A 27,460-nucleotide genomic window follows, 5' to 3' on the forward strand; every position below is an offset into this window, starting at 1 on the left:
TGATCTTGAGGCCAGAAGCCATCTCAAAGATTCTCAGGATAGATTTCATAACTCTAACATTAGCAGTAGTTGCAGAACCAAAAAACAAAGTATCATCTGCATATTGCAGAATATTTTTTTTTTTTTGGTCAGCAAAATTATAATTTGTATTAATAATTGTGAGTACCAGAGGTACTAAAAATACAAGGTATACAGCAGCCAGCTAGCAGAACCATAGGTCCTACGAATCAGGTGCCAATCAAAAGGGAATACAATAACCCTGCACTGCTACCCTATTCAAAAAATGCTGTTGATAAATTGCTAGACCAATAGTTGTAGGGCTGTACAAATCCTTTCTCCAGCTGTCTAAACCAAGACCAAACCAGGAAAATAGCCTCATCCATTAGCTTGGATCCATTAAAAGCCTCGTTTAGGAACACAATCCGGTTTCGATGCTGCCATATTGACCAGGTCAACGCCACCCACCAACATTTCCACCTAGCCTGCAGATGCTTTCCTTTGAAGATAAGCGTGTGCTGCATGTAATTGTGCCTTGGAATGGGGGAGAATACTCCCACAGTTTTGGTCCAAGCTAGGGATTCCCACCATAAGGGGAGAATTCTTGGACAGTTAAAAAACAGGTGGGAGGCTTCCTCCTCTTGTCTACTGCAGAAGGGGCACATCAAATCGTTCAGCTGAACCCGTCTTCTCCACAAATTCCCTTTAGTTGGGAGTCTCTCTTTGATCAATCGCCAAGCAAATGTTGATGCTTTTAAAGGGATTTTGAGCTGCCATAGGTCCTCTAAAGCCTCATCCACAGTCTGATCAGCTGCTCCTTCTAGTAGCATACGGTATGCGCTCCTTGTAGAAAACTGGCCATTAGGTTCTGGTTTCCAAACCCAGCAGTCTGATGTCCACCGATCAATATGACCCCGCGAGATATCATCCAGGAAACTGGCTGCCGCTTGCACCTCATTGTCAAAAAGGTGTCTTCTCCATTCAAGCTTCCATTCCCAAACATTTGCTGAGTAGAATCCCATGTCCTGAATAAGCTTCTGCTGTTGACAGGATATATTATACAATCTGGGGTATTTCACCCTTAAAGGTTCCTGTTCCATGAGCCAGCAGTCCTCCCAAAACCTGATTTTATCCCCACACCCCACTTTCCAATCTATTGCAGATTGAAACAGACCATGCACAGCTTGTTCATGGATGACTGACCTTAAATCCTGCCACCATATGGATTCATTGGTGACTGATGTTCCTTCCTCTAGAGCCCTCCAACCTCCATATTTAGAAATGAGAATCTTAACCCAAAGATCATTATGCTGCTGCATCAGGTTCCATCTCCATTGCAGAATATTAATCTCCTCCTTTTGGCTCCCCACTTGATAACTGCAGAACATGTTCTTAGAGATGGCAGTCCTTATCAATCCAGTAAGGCCCTCAGCTACTATGTTAAAGAGGAAAGGTGCAAGGGGGTCTCCCTGCCTTAAACCTCTCTCAGGCACAAACTCTGTAGTGGGGCTGCCATTAATTAATATAGATATGGTTGCACTAGACAAGCAGCCATAGATCCAATTTCTCCATCTTTCGCAGAATCCCATTCTCAACATCATGTAGTTTAAAAATCCCCAAGAGACTGAGTCGTATGCTTTTTCAAAGTCAACTTTGAAGACCATGCAAGATTTATTTTTGGATTTGGCTTCAGCTATAACCTCATTAGCAATCATCACTCCATGAAGGATGTGCCTTCCTTTCATAAAAGCAGTTTGTCTTTCATCAATGAGATGAGGTAAGACATGAGCAAGCCTACTAGCCAGAATTTTGGACAGTATTTTATAGACACACCCTATAAGGGATATGGGTCTATAATCATTAAGGGATTGAGGGTTATTAGTCTTGGGGATGAGGGCTATTAAGGAAGCATTGCCTCCTTTGGGGAATATTCCATTGATGTAGAACTCATCCAGGAATCTACTTACATCAGGTTTCAGAATTTCCCAAAACTTCTTGATGAAGTTGAAATTCAAGCCATCCGGACCAGGGCTTTTATCTCCCCCACAAGCCCACACTGCTGCTTTGATTTCCATTTCAGAGAATCTGGCGACAAGGCTTTCATTCTGACCTTGGTCAAGGAAAGGGAATTGAATCCCATCCAGAGTTGGCCTATTATGATTCTGTTCTGAGAATCTCTCTTTGAAATGTGAGTACTGCACTCTTAATACTACTGGGGTCATGGACCCACTCTCCGTCCATGAACAAACCTTGAAAAGCATTTACCCTCCTTCTATGGTTAATCAATCTGTGAAAATAAGCTGAATTTGTATCCCCTTCTCTTATCCACTTCACTCTAGATTTCTGCCTCCTCATAGATTCATAAGCTATAGCTGCTGTCCACAGCTGTTCTTGCAAGGCTTTCTTGAGCTCCATATCAGCTTGAGACATGTTTGACCCATTGACTCCAGCCTCCAAAGCATTCAGGTCCTTCTTTAAATTCTGGATTTTAGTAGATGTAATACCACCATTTTGTAAACTCCACTGCCTTATGTGATTTTTGATGAACTTTAATTTCTGCTTGAGAACAAAACCACCCCAACCACTAGGATGATAGTTACTCCAGTTGTGAACCACCGTATTCTGAAAGCTTTTTTCCTTCAGCCACCAATCCATTATCTTGAAAGGTTTAGGTCCCCAATCATTGGCTCTAGACCTCAATAGGATGGGGCAGTGATCAGAGAAATCTCTATCCAACACGAATTGAGTAGTATCTGGCCATTGGGACAGCCAGTCATCATTAAGAAAGAACTTATCCAATTTGCTCATGACAGACCCATTGGGTCTACACCATGTGAAGAATCTCCCAACAGACCTAACCTCCTCAACCTCCATATCCGAGATCCAAGAATTAAACTCAGTGATGCTAGTAGAGCTCCCCACTGATTGGGATGAAGTCATTCTCTCATGTTGATATCTTATGGAGTTAAAGTCACCCAGTATACACCAAAGGCCAACATGAGAAGAGGATTTAAGGTGTTTTATCTCATCCCATTGCTCTCTCTTTCCTTGTAAATCACAAGGAGCATAGACATTGATGATGCAAACCTTTTTATTTTCTTTAGTCCACGTGCCTTCTAACAAAATAAATCCTTTTCCAGCTACCCTTCTATCCACATCAAAAGACTCATTATTCCAGATACTCAACAGACCTCCAGCTGCATTGCTGGAAGGGACAAATTCCCAGATGACATTTCCATCCCCCCACATATATTGACATAGACTTTTGTCAATGAACTCCCTTTTAGTTTCCTGTATGCAGAGAACATCAACATTATTGGCCATGGTTAGCTTTCAAATTGCTGACCTCTTGACACCACTGCCCAGCCCTCTAGAATTGAGTGACAAAATATTCATGGGTCATTCTGCTCCATTCCCATCACTACTGCTGATTGAGGGAAAATGCTACTGTTAATAACATCATGCTTCATCTTGTCCTTACAGGTGTTTTTATCAGCATAGGACACACCCAACTCTCTAACAATCTTCCTATGGAGATCCTCCTCATTCTCAAAATCACTATTATTGAAGCTGTTATTAGTGGCAGGGCTTTGTGAGGGACAGTCTTGTTTAGGGGTCCTCCCAACTAATTCTGGGGACTGAAAGAACATCTCCTCCCCATATTCTTTTTGATTAATCACAGTGTCCTTAGTCCACGAAACAATGTCAGCCTTATAACAACCTGGGTTACAGTTTTCTTGGGCCAAGTGGTTTACTGCAGCAGACCCCTTTCTTCTAACATACACCTTGAAGGCTGAAGGGGTCTAGATACCTTTAGAACTTGGGCTGATATTGACGAGGCCCAAATTGTGGTCCGAGGCTCCCTCCACCAGGCTTGAAGAAAACCTTTCGTAAGGACATATGGGGTTTGACCCGTGTTTGACCCCTAAAGAGGCTTTGGGGCTAATGACTGAGGGTTCATCCCCTTGTACCTAAGGGTTATTGGCTTTTATTAAATCCTCGGGGTGACACGTCAGCACTTGGCGGGGTCTCATACCCATGACGGTTGGGGGAGTTTCCTGAGTTCCTCCATCTCCGGCGACGCTCCACCATGCACGACTGCGACCTGGTGGACGACCCGCCGACAGAGCTGACAGAGATGCTTCCGGGAGAAAATCGTTGTGGACCATGGGTGTTTGGCTCACTGTCGGAGTCTACTATGGCCGTAGAAAAAGGTGACGGCGGAAACCGATCCTCCTCCTCCTCCTCCTCCACCCGTTGTCCTCTTCCCCACCTAGACTCCAACTCCTCTCGCACATACAGGGAGTATTGTATTCCGTCCACCTTAACCACCACCGTACGAGCTATTGGCAGTTTGTCGTTCGTCCGAACTAGGACCCGCGCAATGTCAACCCGCAACCTGTCCTCCGTCGCCGCATCGAGCTCGATGAGTTCTCCACAGACCAAAACGATACTTGCTAGGTTCTCTGCGTCCCAAGCAGTCAAGGGCACCCCCCAAATACGAAGCCATGTTAGCCGGTATGAAGGCATCATCTCCGGCGTCCATCTCTGTAAGGAGAAGAATGGAGACCCTCCATGCACTTGTTCTTTGTGATTGAGCGTATTAACTGCTTCTTCTTCCAGGTCATAGAGAATGACCATGTCATGACCCCAATACGCGGTCTTCACCTCCACCCCGAACACCCCCTGAAGCTCCTCCTCCACCCTGTCGAAAATACCCTTGTTTTTTAAATGCCCCACCCAAGCCTTATCGAGCCATTTTGTTTTTTCCTTGGTCGTCTGGATATTTATGGGCTCTGTATTCACCTCTGTTAACCCATTTGCAGACGTGGGTCCTTGCCTCTCCTCCCCTTCCTTCTTTCGATTTTTGACCACATCCACGTATGATTTCAGCTTCGTGGCCATAGGAACTTGGTTGCTCTTCAGTTCAAGCGCGTCAGACTCCGGCGGTCTAGTATCTGTTCTATTATGAAGGCCTGCGATTGACTTATGTACCCTGTTACCTCCCCTCTGGTATTTAGGCTTGTTAACAAACATCTTAATCCCCTGTATGTATATGTTGTTATCGAGTATTCTCTCCAACCTATCTCCATCCTCTACCCCTTTGAAACGCACAAAGCCATATTTGTGGCCTTGTTTGTTCCTCTTCTGTGGTATGAAGACCTCCCACACTTTTCCCCATTCCTGGAAAATCTTCCATGGGTCTTTTTCACGGACCTCCTCAGGGAATCAGGAAAAGTAGAAGGAAGTTATATCCGGCTTGTGCCTCCACGATGATGGTTGCATTACTCTCGCGGTGGCCTGGTAAGGGGCTTTCAGCTCATCTATAGCCCTTCGGATAACTAGAAAGATCTTCGAAGGTGCCTTTCTTCTACTCTTCACTTGAATCCATTGTCCTTCCTGCAGGTTGTCACGAGTATGTGGTTGGCCATCGTCCTCTATGGTGTTATTACCATCCGCATTCTCACTATTTCTTCTCCGTTGTACACTCCAGCTACGGGCGTTGACTTTGCCATCTGCTCTCCCTCCATGATGATCCCTTAAACCAGATCGTCCTCTTTCCTTCCCTTTCGCTGTCCCCGGCTCTCGCTTTCTCTGATTCTCTCTCTGTCTCTCTCACTCGCCTTCTCTCTGTCTCTCTCACTCGCCCTCTCTCTCTCTCTCTACCTCTTTCTCTCATCCTCTCTCTGCAGTTCCAGTTAATCTAAAATTTAAAGTTTTCTTCAACAATTCTCCCGAACCAAGTCATAAAAGTAAAATACCTAGCAACAAGTAAATGTAGAAGCTTTAATTGTGATTTGATAAAGCTTTTTTAAAAAGTTCAATTCCTTTCCAGTCTAATGCCAAGGCAACTCAAACTATAGCTGCACCTGCTGCAGCACAACTTTTACATTAAAAACCATTAAGAATACTAAGCTAATTCCACACATATTGCCATGTAGAAAGATGACGAGCTAACAGAAAGGTAAAGCAATAAAATAATGAAAAAGCAAAAATGCTTGAAAAGAAAGGCATCAGCTACTGATTTCATCAATTAGGATACTGATATCCAAGAAGAACCTCAGGTGACCTATAGTATCGACTCTGCAATAAAAACAGAGAATAAGAGTAGGTACCAGACAACTATAATTACAATAGGAATTATCATAAAATCCTACTTTCTACAGTAAACATAAACCTGAATATAAGAGTAAACGGTGCGGTTTTCCATGCATGCTGATCCAAAGTCAATGATTTTTATTTCTGCTGGCTTCACAGTGCTACATATGAAACATAATTACATCAAACATCACAATAAAATAGTTGAAGCCTGCAGCATACACAGAAAATTTAAGAAAAGGATTTGATTCCTCTAAAGTGACTCACTTTAGACTTAAGAGTAAAGTGAAAGTTATAACCATCGATTATAAAAGTAACCATTGAGATTGTGATTAAATGCATGCTCATGTATATAATAAATTATGTAGTTATTTAAATCTCAACACAACTGTTTATTTTTTAATCAATAGCTATAAATCTTCATTTTACTCTCTAAAGTGAATCCCTCACCCTCACTTTAGAGGTGTTAAATCCTTAAGAAAATAGCTACTGCATACAGTTCTTTATGAGCACCTTCATGTAAGAAACCAACCTCGTACATAAAAGAATGTTTTCTGGCTTCAGATCACAATGAATAATGCCAGCCTCTTTTAGTAGAGCCAGTCCATATAAAATCTTGCAACAAATTTAAGAAAATAGATTACGATAAGAAAACAAAACCAACAAAAGGACCAAGTAGAAAGGTCATACAAAGAATTGACATACCTGCTTAGAGAATAGCTGAACAATACCAAGTGATAATCCCCTAAAATGATTCATCTTGATAAGCTCATACCTGTATACTACACAATGTCAACACTAAAATAGACAAGAGAGAAAATAACAAATCTAGGATAGCAACATTGCAAAACAAACCAAATATCTTTAGTTCAGTAGAACGTGAACACCATTCAAGCTTTAAATGCAGTCTCGTTCTCAATGACAAATTCTAAATGGAAAAAAAATTTAAAAAAGTCCAGAACTTACAAGTTTGTGTCCAGCAATTCAAAGCAAATGCACAAATGTCGTTGATATACAAAATAATCATATATACGAACAATGTGATGCTTATCCTCAGGATCATACTTCTTATTTAACTGCAGGATAAAAATAGTATACATGAGTAATTTCTCATGGACTTCCAAGAAAATAACAAGCATCTTAATAATAACAACAGGAGGTTACCGTTGTTAAAATAGTTACTTCAACCAGCGCCTGTTGATAGTATGCAGGTTGATTTTTAATGATCTTCACAGCAACAAAACTGTTGGTATCTGAATCCCAGCATTTAGCCACTTGTCCAAATGTCCCGTGGCCAAGGAGATCTTTGACAATATATCTGCACCACATCAAAATGCAAAGTTTATAAGAAGATAATAAGGTGGTCAGATGGGTAAGGTGGTATCAACTGAAAATCAACATTTAGCTTTTGGTATTCATAAACAAATATATATCATGACTATATGAAACAAAAGAAGGAAATATGGATGACAAACCTTTTATTTTTCTCTAAATGGATCAAGACAAAATTCACTGTCAAAATCAGATCCGAGTTTACATTATCATAGCCATCATTAAGCACTCCAACAGACGGGCTGGTCAAAAATCTTTTTGGATTTAGATCTTCAGAATATTTAAACTGTGGATTGCATATTTGGTATGTTTCAACTATTTCCTTGGTCAATCTAGCCACCAACTGTCGATTAGAAGGTGAGCATCAGTTCACAATTTTAGGTACCATAAGCTCCAAACAACCAGATACAAATGACAACTTAATAATGTATCAAATTTCCATCTTAAATCAAAATGATTCTACAGCTATATGTTTAAGTAATTAGAAATGAATAAGATAGAAAAGTAATAAGGTAAAAAAACACCAACACAGATTGGAAAAGAAATATATAGGCAGAGATGACGACTACGAGAGGTTTTAACCACCCTGATTATAAAATAAACACAAAGATAAGATAGGGAGAAAATATGGAGAATAATATCCAATCAAATTTGAATAATCTGATCTTGATCTTAGCCTCCTGAATTTTCTAAAATCCTTATTGTAAATTTAAATTAGAAGTCAACATCCCCCTCAAGTTGGTGCCTAGAAGTCCAGCATACCCAACTTGCTTATAGATTAGTCAAAATTAGGTTTAAGCAATCCTTTCGTAAGAACGTCTACCACTTGCTGTGAAGTAGGAACAAATGGCATACAAATTAAGCCTACATCCACCTACTCTTTTATAAAATGTCTGTCAACTTCTACATGCTTGGCCCAGTCATGTTGAATTGGCTTCTGGAATAAAATAATTGCAGTGGGAGATGTGCTAACATCAATTCCAATTTACCTTTTCTCTTTTTTTAGGGTGCCAAAATCAGTGGTGGACAAATTATTGAGGTGAAGATTCTTGTGGGGAGGTGGACCATACCACAAAAAGATTGCGTGGATTAATTGGGAGTCAGTATGCTTACCAAAAGAAAAGGGAGGTTTGGGCATCAAGGATATTGACACATTTAACCTTGCATTGCTTGGTAAATGGAAGCGGCAATTAATGCAAGAAAAAAGGGAGTTATGGACCAAATTTTTGGAATCCAAATATGGTGGATGGAGGAATCTTGATGAATCAGGGAGCACAGGAAATCAATCTGTTTGGTGGAGGGATCTAAAACAAGCTTTTAATCAATCACACCAGGGAGTGGTCATTCAAAATAACATGAGATGGAAGGTAGGAGGTGGAGATAAGATTAGGTTTTGAAAAGACAAGTGGATTCACCAAGAGGACACACTAGCAGAAAGATATCCCAGGTTGTTTCTCATATCATCACAGCAGAATCACACTATTAGACAGATGGGATTTCACAAGGACATGGACTGGGAGTGGAATTTCTTATGGAGAAGACCGTTGTTCGATAATGAAATCGATTCAGCTATCAATTTCCTTAGGGAGGTAGGAGGAAAGAGTATACAGCAACAGCAAACTGATGTTTGGGAGTGGTTAGGAGATCCATCAGGTAATTATTCTACTCACAGTGCTTATAATCTGATATGGGAGGAAATTGCTGGAGGTCAGCAGGAGGAATGGTGTGTGGAATTATGGAAGATAAAGATCCCTAGCAAAATTGCGATATTTGCATGGAGATTATGTAGGGACAGATTGCCGACAAAAGAGAATCTATGCAGGAGACAAATGCAGATCCAGGATTTATTATGCCCTTTCTGCAGAGGGGCTGTGGAGGATGAATCTCACTTATTTATCCATTGTATCAAAATCCAACCAATTTGGTGGGAATCGATGTCATGGATGAATATTAAAGGTGCTCTCCCATTCAGCCCGAAACAGCACTTCCTCCAGCACATTTCTATCCAGATTGAAGGAATAAGGGCTAAGAGATGGAGGTACTGGTGGCTGGCGGTAACATGGCCTATTTGGAAGCTCAGAAATAGAATTCTGTTTTCAAATGCAGAATTTGATGCTAATCGACTTTTTGAAGATGCTATTTTTATAGTCTGGACCTGGCTTAGACATTTTGAGAAGGATTTCACAATCCACTTTAATCAGTGGTCAAGCAATATTAGACAAGGTTTTTTGCTTTTGTAGAGGGTAGTACACACAGAACAACAATAGATGTACACCACACAAGTAGCTGTATTTGACTACTTCTGCACTACATATAATACTCCATACTCTTTGTAATTAGTACCTCTGGTACTCTATTTCATATTAATACAATTAACTTTGCTGATCAAAAAATAAAATAAAATAAAATAAAATATTTTCAGATTTTTGTTCTTCTTGCTGTATGGGAAAGTCTCATAGATTACCATCTCACACTTTTGTTTCTGTTTACTCTCCTTTGGAACTTACCTTTACAGATTGGTGGGGACCTTCTCATTTGACTTTCTATGCTGGTTATAAATACTATGTATCCTTTATTGATGCCTTTTCCAGATACACTTGGATATTTCCTATCAAATCTAAGGCTGAAACACTTTCTGGTTTTTCAAGCTTTTAAATCAATGGTTGCACTACATACAGACCTTTCTCTGTTTTCCTAACTTCCTTTGGCATCTCTCACAGACTTATCTGTCCCCACACTCATCATCAAAATGGTGTGGTTGAAAGAAAACACATACATATAGTTGATTTAGGCCTCACATTATTACATCATGCCTATTTACCCTTACAATTTTGGGATTATGCCTTTATTACTGTTGTCTATCTAATTAATAGACTTCCAACTGCTTCCCTCAATTTTGTCATTCCCTTTGTTACTTTTTCAACAAGGATCCTGATTTTCAATTCCTTAAAACCTTTGGTTGTGCCTATTTTTCCTTGCTGAGGCCTTATCATACTCACAAACTCAATTTTCGATCTCAAGAGTGTCTATTTTTGGGATATTCCTCCTCTCACAAAGGCTATAAATGTCTGTCTTCATCTAGCATAATCTATATTTCCAAAGATGTTCTATTTAATGAGTTGAGGTTCCCTTATTCTGACCTGTTTCCCTCCTCTTCTAACTCCATCAAGAGTCTTGATTCCTATTTCAGTCTTAATCCTAACCTGTCTCCACCTTCTATAGTTCCTAAGCCTCCATCTTCTCAACTATCTCCTTCTCATTCTCCTTTTGTACCTCTTGCTCCCCCTGGTTTTTCCCCTATTCCTATCCATTCACCTACAACCTCTCTTCTTGTGTCTCATCCATCCACTTCTTCTACATCTATTCATCCTCAAACTTCAGAGTTCACAACCCCTGGTGCATCCTCTTCTGAGTTTGTTTCAGCACCTAATTCTATACCGGTTAATACTCATCCTATGCAAACAAGATCCAAGTCTGGAATTCACAATCCTAGACTACATCCTACTTTATTTCTTGCCCATTTTGAACCCAAAACTGTGAAACAAGCCCCTGAAAATGCAGATTGGCTTGTTGCCATGCAACAAGAGTATGATGCTTTGCTGAAAAACAAAACTTGGACTTAGTTCCCTTACCTTCTAATAGACAGGCTATTGGGTGTAAGTGGGTTTTCAGAGTAAAGAAAAATGCTGATGGTTCCATCAACAAGTTCAAAGCAAAGTTGGTAGCCAAGGGGTTTCATCAAATTCATGGCTTTGACTTTCATGAGACCTTTTCTCCTATGGTCAAGCCTGTCACCATTTGTATTGTTCTCACCCTTGCACTGTCACATGGGTGGGAGTTATTTCAGTTCATGTGAATAATGTTTTTCTAAATGGGCTTCTTGAAGAACCTGTATTTATGACAAGCCTCCTGGTTTTGAAGTTGCAGATAAGTCCCTAGTCTACAAGCTCAACAAAGCTCTCTATGGCTTAAAACAGACTCCAAGGCAATGAATGGTTTGATAGGCTAAAATCTACTCTTCTTCAGTTTGGATTTGTGGGGAGCAAATGTGACTCTTCCCTTTTCATCTACATGCAACAGGTGCATATTTTCTATCTTTTAGTCTATGTGGATGATACCATCATCACGGCAGTTCTACTTCTCTTATTCAGCAACTCACAACCAAACTACACATTGCATTCTCTCTCAAGCAACTTGGTCATTTGGATTATTTTTTGGGCCTAGAAATCAAGTATCTACCTAATAACTCTAAATTGATGACTCAGAGAAAATATATTCGTGATTTACTCCACAAAACTCACATGGTTGAAGCTCATTCCATTTCTTCCCCCATGGTCTCTAATTGCAAGCTATCTCAACATGGTGCTGATATCTTTCATGATCCAACTCTATACAGATCAGTGGTTGGTGCCTTACAATATGCTACCCTTACTAGACATGAAAAGAATCTTAAGGTATCTCAAGGGTACTTTGTTTCATGGACTACTTCTTCAGCCTGCTCTTGTTACAAAACCCTTGGTTCTTCGCGCGTTCTGTGATGCTGACTGGGCATCTAAGGTGGATGACAGGCATTCCACCTCAGGGGCTGCTATCTTTCTTGGCCCAAACATAATATCTTGGTGGTCTCGCAAACAAAAGGTTACGGCCAGGTCCAGCACTGAAGCTGAGTATTGTAGCTTAGCTCAAACTTCCACTGAGTTAACATGGATTCAAGCTCTTCTAATAGAGTTGCAAGTTCCCTTCTCCTATCCTTTTTTGTGATAATCAGAGTGCTGTATCCGTTGCTCACAATCCTGTGTTTCACAATCGTACAAAACACATGGAAATTGATGTCTTCTTCGTAAGAGAAAAAATTCTGGCCAAGCAGCTTTCCATTGTGCATATCCCAGCTCTAGATCAATGGGCTGATGTGCTGACCAAGCTCCTTTCTTCAGCAAGATTTGAAGTTCTCGTGCAAACTCAATGTGAAGAGTTTCTTCTGAAAACTCTTCCCCTTGAGTTTGAGGGCGGCTATATGTGATTGTATAACTGTGAAAACAGTTTTGTAGTAGTTTGTAAGGGCTGTTAAGCTAACAGCACCTCACTAGTATTAGGCAGTCAGTTTTTGTTATTGTTAGTTCAGAGGTTTAGATATACCTCTGTTGTAACTAACTCTAACTAACTTTTCAGATTGAAATAATATCAGTTTCATTTCTCTCTAAGTTTCTCTCTTTCTCTCTCTCACTTTTTTGAATAATTGAGAACAATGCTAAAGCCTTTTAGCATCCCAATTGGTGCAAAAACTCTATAATTAACAAACAAGAACTTTTGGAGATCCTTGGGGCAAACCTAATCTTCACCAACAACACCTATGAAGCCCGAATACTTCAAAAATGGAAATGTATGAGTGTTGACCCTGTGCAGACACTGATACTCCTCCGATATGCCCCATTACGTACCCACAAAGTATCCTATTTTTATTTAATTTTAAAAAAAATTGTAGGACACGGCTTCAACATGGCTGGGATACGGCTCCGAATGGCTGGATACAGCTACATAAAATATTTTGCTTGACCCCTTTTACTGACTTTTTTTTATATTTCAAAATTTTTAAAATAAAAAACTAAAAGTCTCAACTATACTTCAAAACAGCTTTGCTTAAAGCATTGTTCATTGAATAAATTTATTTTGCCACTCTAGATCTTTTTTTACCCATATTTTGCACCCATATATTTTTTTATCAAAAAAAAAAAGAAAACTATATTAAATTGGGTACAAGAGGTACCCAACCTTTAATAAAACAACATTCTTCACAAGACCTCTGCCTATTCTGTAGACTAAAAACAAAATATGCATATTTGCAGAACACTCAAAATCATCTGCATAGTTGCATTTTAACGCCACCACTAATTGCATTTTATTTTGAATCAATATATAATTATTTTTTTTATTTTTGACTAATGTATCCAAGATGTATCGTATCCTTAATTTCAAAAAATTTGACGTATCCCCGTATTTGTGTCATATCGTACCTTTGTCGTATCATGTATCCGAGCTTCATAGAACAACACCAAACCAATTATTCCAAAGAAGGGAAACTAATGAACAAAGCAAAAAAAAATGTGAAGCATTTACAAAAATCCATCTGTATATAACACAATAATTAGGAGACAATGTAGTTAGAGGTCTTCAATTTTTAAGTAAATCATTGGTATTAATCTGGTTTAGAAAAGAAGCCTAAACAAAAGATTTCACTTTCGAAGGACCAGTTGATTTCCAAATTGGCTTATCCAAGTAAGAATCATGGTGATCTCTTTGAAGAAATTTATATGGAACAACCTCCTAACTTGGTTGCTCAAGGGGAGTCTTTCAGATTAGTATGTTGTCTTCAAAAATCCCAATATGGACTCAAATAGTCTCCCAAGACATGGTTTGGTAGATTCAGTACCATGTTTAAGTAATTAGCATGTCTTGAAATGAGGTTGACAACTCAGTGCATGTTTAGATTAAAGTTTGTCTTGGGATATGGGTTATGGGCCTAACGCATCCCTACATGACCGGCTTGTAAGGTTGCCTCCACTTATATACTTTAACTTAGCCATATCACTAGCCGATATTGGACTAAACCACCACCCTCAAGGTTGCAAATGAAGCAACCCCCAAAGAGGTCACCACTAAGGCAAGCTAAGGGTCCACAATTATGGAGACTTTCAACACTCCCCCTCACACCCAGGACTTCCAACCCAGAGCATGGCAAATGCTAGTAGCCCAACAATGGATCTAGGATAGACTCTGATATCATCTTAGAATGTGGGTTATGGGGCTAACTAGAATAGGTTCTGATGCCATCTAATGTAGGTTTTGGGCTAACTTAACCTTACAAAACCAGCTTATAAGGTGAGGATTGTCCCTCACTTATATAGTTTAATTTGACTATATCACTAGCCAATGTGGGACTAAACCACCACCCTCGAGATTGCAATTCAGGCAACTCCCAAGGTTGCAACTAAGGCGAGCTAGGAGGTCCGCAATTAAGGCAGCTTTCCAACATTTTGCAAACCTAAATTCTAGTTGAACTTAAGTTTGCAAATTGAGTAGCAAAACCAACCCAAGTCTTTTGAAGGCAACTAAACATGTCATGAAACTGAGTTTAGTCTCCATACTGAATTTGAAGCACCCCAAACAGAAAACCAAACATAGCCTCAGTCTTTTATCGCCATTCCACTGCAGGACATATCTACTTGTTTGTTTATGTTGACAACATTGTTATTACATGTAGTGATCACCGTGCCATCACCTAATTAAAGCAACACTTGTGCCACCATTTTGAAACAAAAGATCTTGGTAGACTATTACTTCTTGGGGATAGAGGTAGCACAAGCAAAGAGTGGTATTGTCATTTCCCAAAGGAGGTATGCAATGGATATTTTGAACAAAACTGGCTGTTGAATGCTAACCATATTGACACACCTATGAGTCACAATTCCCAGCTTCTACCAAATTAGGATTAGCCACTTTTAGATCCATAATGGTACAGACAATTGGTTGGGAAGCTGAATTGTCTCGGTGTCACCCCACCAGATATTTCCCTTGCAGATAGTATAGTGAGCCAATTACTTAACTCTACTTGTGAAGGATATTGAGATGTTGTCATACTTGAGTTGTGGGATCTACAAATTCAAATTGAACAGGCTCTCCCACTAATAGGAGATCCACCTCTGGATATTGCATATTCCCTAACAACCCATGGCTTCAGCTACTTAGGAACTTATTTAGCTCAAAAAGTTGCTCAAAGAATTGAAGTTTGAAGATGTTACACAGATGACACTCGATAATCAAGTTGCTTTGCGCATTATTGAGGTAGATTACCACTTCATCAGGGAGAAGATCTAATCGGGTGACATCATCACTAATTTTGTCAATTCTAGCAAACAATTAGCAAATGTCTTCACTAATTCTGAGGGGTCCCCAAATTGGTTATATTTGTAACAAGCTCAATGCATATGATTTATATGCTCCAACTTGATGGGGAGTGTTAGATATTGTAGATATATTTATTGTGCTCATTAGACAACTGTTGGATATTGTTAATTATGGTAATTAGGATATTCTAAGATTTACAAAATTATAGTAATTAGGCAATTATTTTCTATGTACTTATTACCCATGCTATATATATAATACATTCTGATGTGTACATTGACACACAGGTTCAGTCATGTCTCTTGTTTTCTCTTCTCAACAGAAAACACCTTACGAAGACCATGTGCCTAACATTGAATAGAACCCCAATCACCTAAGCTTATCCCAAATTAGCTACCAAGTTAAATGAAACTATAGGCTCCAACCAAATGCACCACCAAATAGTAGAATAAGTTACACATTGCCATTGTCATAAAAATGGAATCTTCAACAATATCAAAATTATGGATAGCATAGTTATGTAAGGAACTAAGAACCTCTATGCTTCTCATTTCAAATGAGCAAATCAACGTAATCTATAACAAGAGCATTAAAGTGCACAGGATCTGGATTAAGTACAAAATGATAGCACGGTATGCCATCATTTAATTTATTACAAAAGTCATAATCTTTTTCCCTTTAGCCCACTTCTTCATTTTTTTAGCTGTTGCCATGGTGAAGAACGAAGACGACGAGAATCCAACAACACTAACAACAAACAAAACAAAAGTATATCTACAGAACACATGAAGTCCATCATACCTAAAAATCTTTCAAAATATACCCAACTCCACTAACCACAACTGAAGATCATGCATGTATGTCAAATTTCCAATCAAGGTTTCTTTTCACTCAACTATTTCCAAACTCTCCGCCTCTAGCATCCCTAAAACCCACACCAAACACTATTTTCCCTAAAAGAAACACCTTTTCAATCAAAAACTTTCACCACACCATTTTGATCACAGAAACACAAAACAAGCAACTCAATTCAATCATACACGTATTCTCACACACAAAGCATCAAGAGCAACCAGAATCACCAATCAAAATCAAAACATAAACTCACAGGTTTCCTCACAACCACGTGCAACGGTTGCTGCGGCTTCTTCCCAGCAGCAGCAGAAGCTTCTTCTTCGCCCTTAGGCTTACAAGGAGAGAACACGGAGCCGCGGGGACGCCACCCCGAGGCCAAGCCCGATGATGACTGAGCCTGCTCCACCGCACGTGCGACCCCATCCATGACCCACACACAAAATTAAGAAAAAGAAACGCAGAGAGAAAGAGCCCGATCCCCAAATTCAAGTGAGAGGAGAAAGATTCACTTTCCCCAATTCGAATTCCATTATTGCCCCTTCAGTTCTTCTTCTCATCACCACCACCGCGAAAGTGCTTCCTTCAATCAATCCAACGGATTTCAATCCCATCACGGGCCCAACCTCCACAACCCTCCACTCCTCACACCGAACCCGAGATCCATCGATTCGCGGGTTCCCCTTTTCTTCTTCCGAATTGAATCCGATGGAAAAGAGGGGAAATTGGTCGGAAAAGGGAGAAAATTGATCGATCGGAAGTGAGGGTTTTGGTTCTGTCGAAAGGGAACTCGATGATTATAATTTAGTTTCTTCGTTGCTTCGAAAGAAAGAAGAGAGAGATGCAATGGGTGCTGCGTTTCGTTGGTCTCGGAGACAGGTACGGCACGATACTCCGTCTTGGTTCGGTCCAAGCAGTGATGAAGAACTATTTCTTTCTTATTATTTTGTTTTTGTGGGAACAAAAATCCCCTATTTTAATGTTGGCAAATGGCAACACAATCAGCACTCCCTCATTCCAACTCTTGCTTCATTAACCTTTTCATTAATAATTAATAACTACACTTCTGCCGAGTACATAGAATTTATGTTTTTAAAATATTCTTCGCAATTTGCGGGAAAAAAATACTGTCACGTTATAATTATTATATAAGAACAAAATTTATCTTAAAATAATTGTATAAGTAACATTAATTATATTTTTTTATTTATATTTTTTATAATATTAATAATATATAACAAAATCTATAAATAAATTAATGATATATTAAGTTAATTTTGTAAAATTATTACTTCCATTCATATATTTATTTATATATTTTATTTTATGTAAACTTGAATGATTATTATTTTGGGATCGAGGAAGTGTTTTTTATAAATAAAAAAAATCAACTTAAATATGTTTTTATTTTCTCAAATTAAATTTAGAGGCAAGATGACCCTGGAGGTGAAAAGGGATGCAATTGCTCAGGACTATGGCAAAGAAAAATAATTTTTATATAGTTGTATAGTAAATTTTTAATGTTATTTTATATTATTTTTATAAATAGATTAACATTATTATTTTTTATCATATCTCTTTTTATATTTAAATTAAAATATAACATGTGAGTATAAAGTACTTATATCTTAGTTATTAATTTCTTTAATGTGTGTTGTCACATAAGAATTAACTAATTTGATTGGCTAATAGTTTCAACACAATTTCAAAAATAGAGATCAAGTGGTGGACATTGAAGATGAAAATCTACTCTTCAACAATAGATTATCAAACTACTAAGAGTGTGTTTGGATGGAGGAATTTAAAATTCTGAAAAATTTTAAATTCTAAGAATTTTAAATACTTCAATTGAAATTCTTTTATTTTCAAAATTTTGTGTTTGGATAAAAAAAGTTAAAATTATGAGGGTGAAAAAAATGAATGAAAAAAGAAAGAAAAGATATGATTGGTGTGCTAATTACACGTGTTCCTCTATGCTCAGATCCGATCGATGGCCCAGAATCTCATACGGTGTTTCTTGAAGAAGATTGTAAGAAGAAAATTTCAATTTCTCACCTTTTAGAAGGAAATTGAAATTCCAAATTTTTAGTTGTTTAAAATTCTGTTTTAAAAATCCAAAATTTTAAATTCTTCACAAAAAAATATCCAAACAATGAATTTTAGATTACAAAAATTCAAATTCTCTGATAAATTACTTTACTCAGTTAAAATTCTCTATCCAAACATACTAACGAAATGTTTGGTGTAGGTGAATGAGAAAAACTATAAAAAAAATGCAAGAAAATTGAATTTAAATCATGGAAAAAGCAATGACAAATGCAACAAAAGCAAAAAGGTAAGTAATTTTATTTAAATTTGAGTTGAAGGTCCCTCTTCAATTGTTACATATCAAATATTTATAGAAAACTTTAGGTTTAAATATCTTTTTAATCATTTTAATTTAGCATTTTTTTGCTTTTTGTTCTTGCAAAAAAAAATTTTTAGTCTTTGCAAATTAAGTTTGTTTTTTGTCCTTAAAACACTTTAGATAACCTTTTGAATAGTGAAAAAATATTATATAGTGTTATAAGGTTAAAAAAATAAAATAAACATAATTTGCAAAGACTAAAAACAAAAAAAATATTTTACAAGGATGAAAAGTAAAAAAACATTAAATTGGAAGGACTAAAAAGGTATTTTAGCCAAAACTGATCTACAACGACTGAAACAGCTGTCGAATCCATGATCTAGGGGTTATGTCCCATGATCTTTAAGTTTCTTTGTTTTTTGGCCTCCATTTCTAACTATCACGTTCTCCTTTCTTTAACTCGATCTCTATCACTTCGAAAGCCTTTTAATTAAGTAAATTGTATTTAATTAATTTCCTAAGGCCTTCGAAATCATAAACAAGCTTCATAATAATTTATGACCCAATCAACTACTTTCTTAGGCTTCAATCAACTTTTATTTCAGTTACTTGTGTAAAACATGAAGAATGTTTGTAACACCTCTTAATGTTGATGATGAGTTTTATCCCTTTTGTAATAAGCTCCATAGTTATAAACACTAGTCTAATATGATATTTTTAATGCTTTACTATCCTTGAATGTGTGTGATCATGCATCCTAGACTAGGAAATACATTTCAGTTGGCTCATATGGTTAACATAGCATTGATCCATGGCCATATCTTGGTGAGAAATGAAACCATTCAAAACTTGGTTTATAAACTCTTAAGTTTTTCATTTCTACATCATTTAATTGATGGTCTATGTAGAAGCAAAGCTTCATGGTGAATCAAAGGTGATTCAAAGGTGATTCAAAGGTGTTTTGATGATAACAGTGATGATGACAAAAGATGATGACAAAGGTGATGACAAAAAGCTCAAAGATCAATCAAAAAACAACTCAAGAGAATTCAAGATCAATCAAGAACAATTCAAGAGTTCAAGATAAGAATCAAGAAGAATTCAAGATTCAAGAATGAAGAGGAGACTCAATCAAGATCAAGATTCAAAACTCAAGATCCAAAAATGAAGAGAAGACTCAATCAAGATAAGTATTAAAAAGTTTTTCAAAACTTTGAATAGCACATGAGTTTTTGACAAAACCTTTTACCAAAGAGTTTTTACTCTCTGGTAATCGATTACCAGATTGTTGTAATCGATTACCAGTAGCAAAATTGTTTTGAAAAAGTTTTCAAATTGAATTTACAACGTTCCAATTATTTTCAAAAGGCTGTAATCGATTACAATGTTTTGGTAATCGATTACCAGTACCTTTGAACGTTGAAGTTCAAATTCAAATGTGAAGAGTCACATCTTTTCACATAAAAGCTTTATGTAATCGATTACACTGATTTGGTAATCGAATACCAGTGACTCTTTCTGAATAAATCAAAAGATGTAACTCTTCAAAAGGGTTTTGACTTTTTCAAATTGGTTTTGAGTTTTTCTAAAAGTTATAACTCTTCTAAATGGTCTTCTTGACCAGACATGAAGAGTCTATAAAAGCAAGACTTTGTTTTGCATTTGAATAAATTCATTCCTTCACACTTTACTTTTCTAATCAATCCTTTACAAGCCTTGAATCTCTTTGAACTTCTTCTTCTTCTTTGTACCAAAAGCTTTCTGAAGTTTTCTGGTTTTCCAAACCTTGAAAACTTGTGCTATTCATCTTTTCATTCTCTTCTCCCTTTTCCAAAAAGAATTCGCCAAGGACTAACCGCCTGAATTCTTTTTGTGTCTCCCTTGTCAAAGAATTCAAAACGAAACAGTCTGAGAATTCTTTTGATTCTTCCCATTCCCTAATACAAAAGTGTTCAAAAGACTAACCGCCTGAGGATTCTTTTGTATTCTCATTCACAAAGTATCAAAGGTTTAATAGCCTGAGATCTTTGTCTCAACACATTGGAGGGTACATCCTTTGTGATACAAGTAGAGGGTACATCTACTTGGGTTTGACTAAGAACAAGAGAGGGTACATCTCTTGTGGATCAATTCTAGTGGAGGGTACATCCACTAGGTTCAAAGAGAACAAGGGAGGGTACATCCCTTGTGGATATTTGCTTGTAAAAGGATTTTTACAAGGTTGAAAGAAATCTCAAGAACCGCAGGTCACTTGGGAACTGGATGTAGGCACGGGTTGTTGCCGAACCAGTATAAAAACTCTTGTGTGTTTGTTTCCTTCTTCTCTACTCTTTTACTTTCCGTTGTGCATTTAATTTCCGCTTTTACTTTCTGTTAAGTTTCTCTTCTACTTCATATTCTTTTAACAATATAAGTAAAAACCTTAAAAGAGTAATTTTTAATTGGTAAAGGTTTAGGAATAATTAATTCAACCCCCCTTCTTAATTATTCTGAGGTCACTCGATCCAACAGTCTACATGATTTAATCAATTATATGGAGGCCCTGTATCTCAGAATTGAGATTGACTTGCATTTAATCAATCATGTTAAGTACTTATTTGATTATTTGGGTCTAAAGCAATTCTCGTTGTTGCACTTAATCGATTGAAAATAAGATATGATAATATAATCGACTATGTGTTATTCAGGAAACCAGGTGATGCAAAGAACAAATCGATTATTTTTTTATGGCTATAAAAATGATATTTACGAAGGGACTTGCGTGTGACACCATTTCTCTTATATTTTCACTACATTTTTCTTTGAGAGAATCTTAGAAACCCAAAGTGTCAACACCCCTTTTATATTGAATCAAAAGTCTTTCTTACTCAAAGAATCATTAGATCTTTTCCATGGAATCATGAAGAGATGTTGAATTTGTATGGGATTTAACTTTCACATCTTTCACTAATCAGGTGAATTATTTCCATAAACTGTGATTGTAGCTATGTTTCTTGAGTGAGTTACTCAAGTTTGTATCACGTAGTAGGTTTTTACATGTAGAATATTTTTTCTTGATAGGTTTTCAAGAGGTTTGTATGTGTAGTTGCATGAGTTTGGTTGTAAAACTCAAATTGTTAGTGGATAGATCCGAGCTTGACTTGTTTTGAACCAGTATATATCTCTTAAGTATCTTTTTTCAAACCCTTCATCTCTTATTACTTCTTGCTTAATATTCTTTATTTTGGTTGTGATATTTGCTTTGTATCATTAATTGAACCTAAAATTATGATTAGAAGTAAAAGGGTCATTGGCAAACCATCTTATCTATTGTTTCAACTTGGATCAAGGAAGCAATTGCAAAAATACTTTAAAAAGTGCCAAAAAGCTTTTAAAATCAATTCAATCTCCTCTTGGTTGAGTTTCCTTAAGCCATTATATCTAACAACTTAATATTTCAAATCTCGATCATCAATAATGTATTACATATATAAATTAATGTTAAGTAGAATCTTTACTCCCTATGACATGTTAACATGTATTAGGCATATAATGTATTACATATATAAATTAATGTTAAGTAAAATCTTTCCTCACTATGACATGTTAGCACGTATTAGACATATAACAATGTATAGACTAAAAAACAATGTATAAACTAAAGAGTTATCAACAAGAAAAAAGAACGCAATTTAAAACTCAAATTATAAAAGAGTCAACTTCTATATTATAAGTAAAATTTCTAACTTGGATAATAAAACTTTCACTCTCCTTACTCTCTCAATTAATAGTAACATGATTAAAAAATTTAAAATATTTATTTATTATGAATTATAATAATGATAATTATATAAAAATAACCATTTATTTTTTGCAACACTAAAATACTATAGACTAAATACTAGTTAAAATTAAAAGTAAAGATATTAGTAAACATAAAAAAAGCATGAAGTTTAATACGAGACAATGATATTTTGTTAACGACAAACGATAGCATAGGAGTAAGTTGAATGAAAATATAATTTGTTTTTGTTAAATTGCAATTTTGGTTCCTTTAGTTTTCCAAATCCATAATTTTGGTCTCCTGATTTTTAATTATAACATTTGGTCCCCTAGTTTTATAAATTAGCAAGTTTTGTTGGATTATTAATTAATAATTGTGATTAGTAGAATTATTAAGTTAATTATAAATTAAGTTTTTTAATAATTAATGTTTTAAATTCATTTATAATTAACTTTGGTAAAGAAAATATAATTAACCTATTAACTCTACTAATCACAATTATCAATAAATAATCTAACAAATGAACCAAAATTATCAATTTGAAAAACTAGGGGACCAAAATAATAATTTAGCCTTTTTCATAGAAAATTATTTAAATTTGTTTAAACTATCTTATTCAGTTAATTAATAAAACATATAATTTTCAATGAAATCATGTGTTCTACTTTTTATCTAATTATGTTTATGTTTTAGAATACTTATATTAGGTGTGTTGTTTTATTGTTTTGCCTTAGGCTCATATAATGTCAACACTGGCCCTAGTTTGGAGATTTCTAAGTCATAAGACGAATCATTGTCCTCAATAGTTTTGATTAGATGCAAACAATTATAAAGTTTAAGAGTTGTGTCTTATATGTCATCAGATGAATGCATTGTATCTACGTCTAATAGATCAGACAGAAGCATACAAATGCTAAGTATTGATAAGCATTTAAGACTAAATTAATTACTTTGTGTCAAAAATTCATTTTGCAGAGAATGTTTGAAAATTATCCTAGGATATGTTGAAGTCCAAGGAAGTAAGAGAACAATCAAAAGATCAACTTGTCTCGTTCTCTAAAAAGACATGTTACCTACTATGAGTAGACCTGTTATATGCTAAAGTGATTTAACCACTATTGGAGTATGGCTCAAGGAAGATAAGCAAAGTGGTGTACCAGCATGGATTAGACATGCATTTAATGCACCAACAGACACCTACTTTAGACTCAACCTCAGACGTAATTTTTGGACCATTTAGAGACACTAGACACTTTCTAGAGATAGTCATAAATACAGGAAACTTTGAAGGGTTTCAATTACGAATATACAAGTCAAAATTTGAAATATGTATTCCTTTTCTTCTTCAAGCTTACTCTTTGTAAATTCTTAAATTGTAAAGCTCTTAAAACACTTTGAAAATCCAGAGATAGAGATTTAGTGCTACATTTGTAAATTTGTCTTTAAGACGGTAAGACTAGTTTATGAGCAAACAAACACCATTAAATCTTTTAATTTCTTTAGAGCTAGAAATAACTTGGTAGAACAAAGAATATTTGGGTTGTAAAAGCTTGGGGGATAGGCCTTGTTGTAAGAGCCAAAAATATCAATGAACAATAATTGTAACTTTGTGAAAGTTAGTGGAAACTTGGTGGGTTGCCAATAACTAGAGTTAGTCTTAGTGGTAGAGACGAACCAATATAAAACTTTTTGTGTTTAGATTATTTCTCTTATGTATTGTTAACCAGTATAAAACTCTTTGAATTTGATTTCATCTTTAAAAATGTTTGCAAAATCTGTCAAGTATTGCATAACTCTGCTTGTTTGTGAAAACTTAGTTTGTTTTAAACTTCATCAGACGATAGCTTTCTTTGTCAAAAAGGCTTGCAAAAACTTTTAAATCACAATTCAACCTCCTTTCTTGTGATATTTGCCTTTATAGTTTGGCATCATGGATCAACCTCTAGGGGTTGAGCACCTAACAGTGTCTAGAGGAAAAGATCTTGATGGTAAACAATAATAGTCATTCTAGAGGGAGCTTCCTTTTACAAGGCCTCTATGATGAGAATCCTAAAACTGGTCAAATACAGGGACCTATGACCAGGAGTAGGACCAAACAGTCAGTGGATACCCTCCAACAAATGGTAGCAGACATACTTAACAAGGCCCAAGTGGAGAAGGATGAAGGCCTAGAGGCAGAGGCACTACCAAGACTATTATTAATTGTTGCTGAAGGCCCAGACTAATTTGAAGGTCCATGCCAAATATGTTCTTTTTTCATTTATAATTTCTTTTTCGTGTAATTTTGGCCCAAACTGTTTTGAAGGCCCATGTCTATTCTTATCTTTTTGTTCATATACACTATATGAATTGGTTTTTGTTTTCAATAAAGGGATTTTTGGCATTTTATAAAATTTGGTGAAAGCTTCTCCCTGGGTTCCTTGTTGAACCAATTTTAGACTTATCAAGGTAATCTTTATGGCGTCTATCCTGACTTATCTTCCTTCACTGAAAGTGGCATCATCCAAACTGGAGGAACTATTTGGTGATGTATCAAGCGATCCGCTCCTAGTAAGGATCACATCACTCTAGGATTCACAGGAGATGATTATCCAAGCTGGAGGAACTATTTGGTGATGTACGTCAAGTATGCACAATGTAAGCTTTGGTTGATCATCATGAATGGAGACATACCTATTGCCAGACCAAAAGCAGAATGGACTATGGATGATCTCAACATCAAGGGAAGATACACACTGACATGCACTCTGTCAAAAAACAAGTACAACAAAGTCTGTAGACTAAAAATAACCAAAGAAGTATGGGATTCACTATGCATCAATTATGAAGGAGCATAAGATTTCAAGTTGAGGAAAACTACCACTTTGATGATTGATAGCTTCTTCATGAAGGAAGGAAAATCTATTGATAATATGTTTGGAATACAACAAGTCCTCCTAAAAGGTCTGGAAGCTCTAGGGCACACCTTCACAAAGGCCAAGATTAACTTGGACATGCTAGACAACTTTCCCAAGATGTGGGAACCAAACACAACAACCATCCAAGAAGCCAAAAACATGAAAACCCTATCTTAGAATGAGTGTTTGGGAGTTATTCGCATTCATGAGGTTCACCTTCAAAATAGAGACCATCTACTAACAAGGATTCCATTGCCCTTAAGTTTGGAGAAACGAGCTCTAGAAAAGAAGAAAAGAATAACTGCTCCAAAGCTCATTGCTTTCCTAAGTGTTAAGCATTAGATGATAGTTCTAATGGATCTATAGATGATGAAATGAACCTTATGTCCAAAAATGTTCAAGCATATGTTGAAGAAGAAAGGAAAGATTTAACACTCTTCTAGAAAGAAAGATACTAAGATTATAGTTGAATGTCCTAAGCTCAAAAAGAAAATATACTTTGGTGACAAGAAAAATAAAAGTTTGATGGTCACCTAGGATGATTTAGACAGTGAAAAAAGCAAGCTAACATTTGTCAGATGGCAGATGTAGATAAAAAAGTTGAGGCAAAAACTTGTTCTGAATCCTATATCTCTTGTAGCTTTTCATCAAGTGATGAAGAAAAGAAGCCATATGATGTTCTTCATCAAAATTGTCATACGATTTCTTTATAGAGAAAAAAGTATAAAGAAAAATACAAACAATTTGTTTGCTAAAATACTAGCCTTAAAAAGGAAGTTTTAAAAGAGAAGGCCAAGACTTTAAAAGAGAGTTTGATTTAAGAAAGTACTTTTGGTACCACAAACAAATCCTCTGTAGATGAAAAATTAAGAGAGAAAGTAACCTCTCTTACCAAAGAGAGTGATTTTCGACTTTAGCATTCTTTTTGTGTGTCGGGGAAGGAGTAGGAGGTGGAATCATTAGTAAAGATATCCATGCACAGTAAATCCTATCAATAGCTTGCAATCAGGTAAAGGAAAAGTGACATATTTGAGGAAGAATACGAACAAGATTCCGCTACACATTCATAGGCTGCTAGGGAGGGTTGTGCAACTGAAGAAGGCTTAGGGCATTCATTAAAAGAAGACAAACTTTTAGGGGTTTGCAAGGCTTGAAATTTTTTGGAAAGTTCTAACACTTCAACTATGCTTTTAAAATACCATCAACATCTTCATGATAACTTTGGCCTAGGCTTAGAAAAAGATGCATCATCTTTTTCTCAATCACACTCTGATCCAAACAAATGTGACTTCTATGGTATGTATGGACACTATAAGTTTAGATGCATTCACAAGAAGGAACAAATGTATAGAAAGGTCATGGGTACTAATGCTACTAAACCCAAAAAGATCTGGGTACCAAAGTCTGAAATTATTCCCACGACAAATATCCTTGGTAGGAAAAGGTCGATGTTTAAGTTGATACCTAGGCAATGGCTGCTCATGACACATGATGGGGGAAATTTCTATGTTCCTAGACCTAAAACTAGTTGAAGGTAGAGTAGTTGCTTTTGGAGGCACGAACAAAGGAAAGATCATTGGTATAGGTAAAATTGGTATGCCCTCTCTAGCCTCCATAAATAATGTTTTATATGTTGAAGGTCTAAAGTATAACCTGTTAAGCATAAGTTAATTTTGTGATATTGGTTATATCATCTCCTTTAACAAAGACACATGTGTGGCAAGACATCCTTTTCTGCCAAACGACATAAAAATTTGCATGAGATTGATTTGATAGATCTTAGTAAACAAAATGTAACATGTCTACTATCTAGAGTAGATGAAAGATGGATTTGGCACAAAAAACTTGGGCATGTCAATCTAAAACATATTTTGAAAATATCTAAAAAGGATTTAGTAAAAGGACTGCCTAAGATTTCTTGAAAACTAATCTTCTCTGTAAAACATGTTAGCAAGAAACAGATCAAAACCTCTTTTAAATTCAAAAATATTGTTTCCACTTCTAGACAATTACAACTGTTGCATATGGATCTGTTTGGACCAACTAGAACGTTGAGTATGGGAGGAAAAAAATATGGCTTAGTCATAGTTGATTACTACAATAGATATACATGGCTATACTTTCTAACACATAAAAATAAGTCTTTCAAGGTCTTTGAGATATTATGTAAATGAGTTCAAAATGTAAAAGGGTTTTGTATTTCTTTTATTTGAAGTGACCATGGAACAAAGTTTGAAAATATTGAGTTCAAATCATTTTGTGAAAGGAATG

At 36.4% G+C, this 27,460-nt stretch overlaps 1 protein-coding gene across 1 annotated transcript in view; it reads right to left on the minus strand.

The window, feature by feature from the left end:
* Positions 1–17,196, minus strand: part of LOC100792777 (dual specificity protein kinase YAK1 homolog) — a 48,719-nt gene extending 31,523 nt beyond the window's left edge. The window contains exons 1-8 of the mRNA XM_003547797.5: positions 16,439–17,196; positions 7,572–7,771; positions 7,261–7,414; positions 7,063–7,172; positions 6,802–6,871; positions 6,629–6,711; positions 6,176–6,257; positions 6,041–6,081 (exon numbers count right to left, since the gene is read on the minus strand). Of these exons, the coding sequence (XP_003547845.1) occupies positions 6,041–6,081; positions 6,176–6,257; positions 6,629–6,711; positions 6,802–6,871; positions 7,063–7,172; positions 7,261–7,414; positions 7,572–7,771; positions 16,439–16,612 (914 nt within the window). The 5' untranslated portion in view covers positions 16,613–17,196. The remainder of the gene's footprint in view (positions 1–6,040; positions 6,082–6,175; positions 6,258–6,628; positions 6,712–6,801; positions 6,872–7,062; positions 7,173–7,260; positions 7,415–7,571; positions 7,772–16,438) is intronic.
* Positions 17,197–27,460: the final 10,264 nt, after the last annotated feature.

The sequence above is a fragment of the Glycine max genome, chromosome 16, assembly GCF_000004515.6.
Source record: "Glycine max cultivar Williams 82 chromosome 16, Glycine_max_v4.0, whole genome shotgun sequence".
NCBI lineage: Eukaryota > Viridiplantae > Streptophyta > Magnoliopsida > Fabales > Fabaceae > Glycine > Glycine max.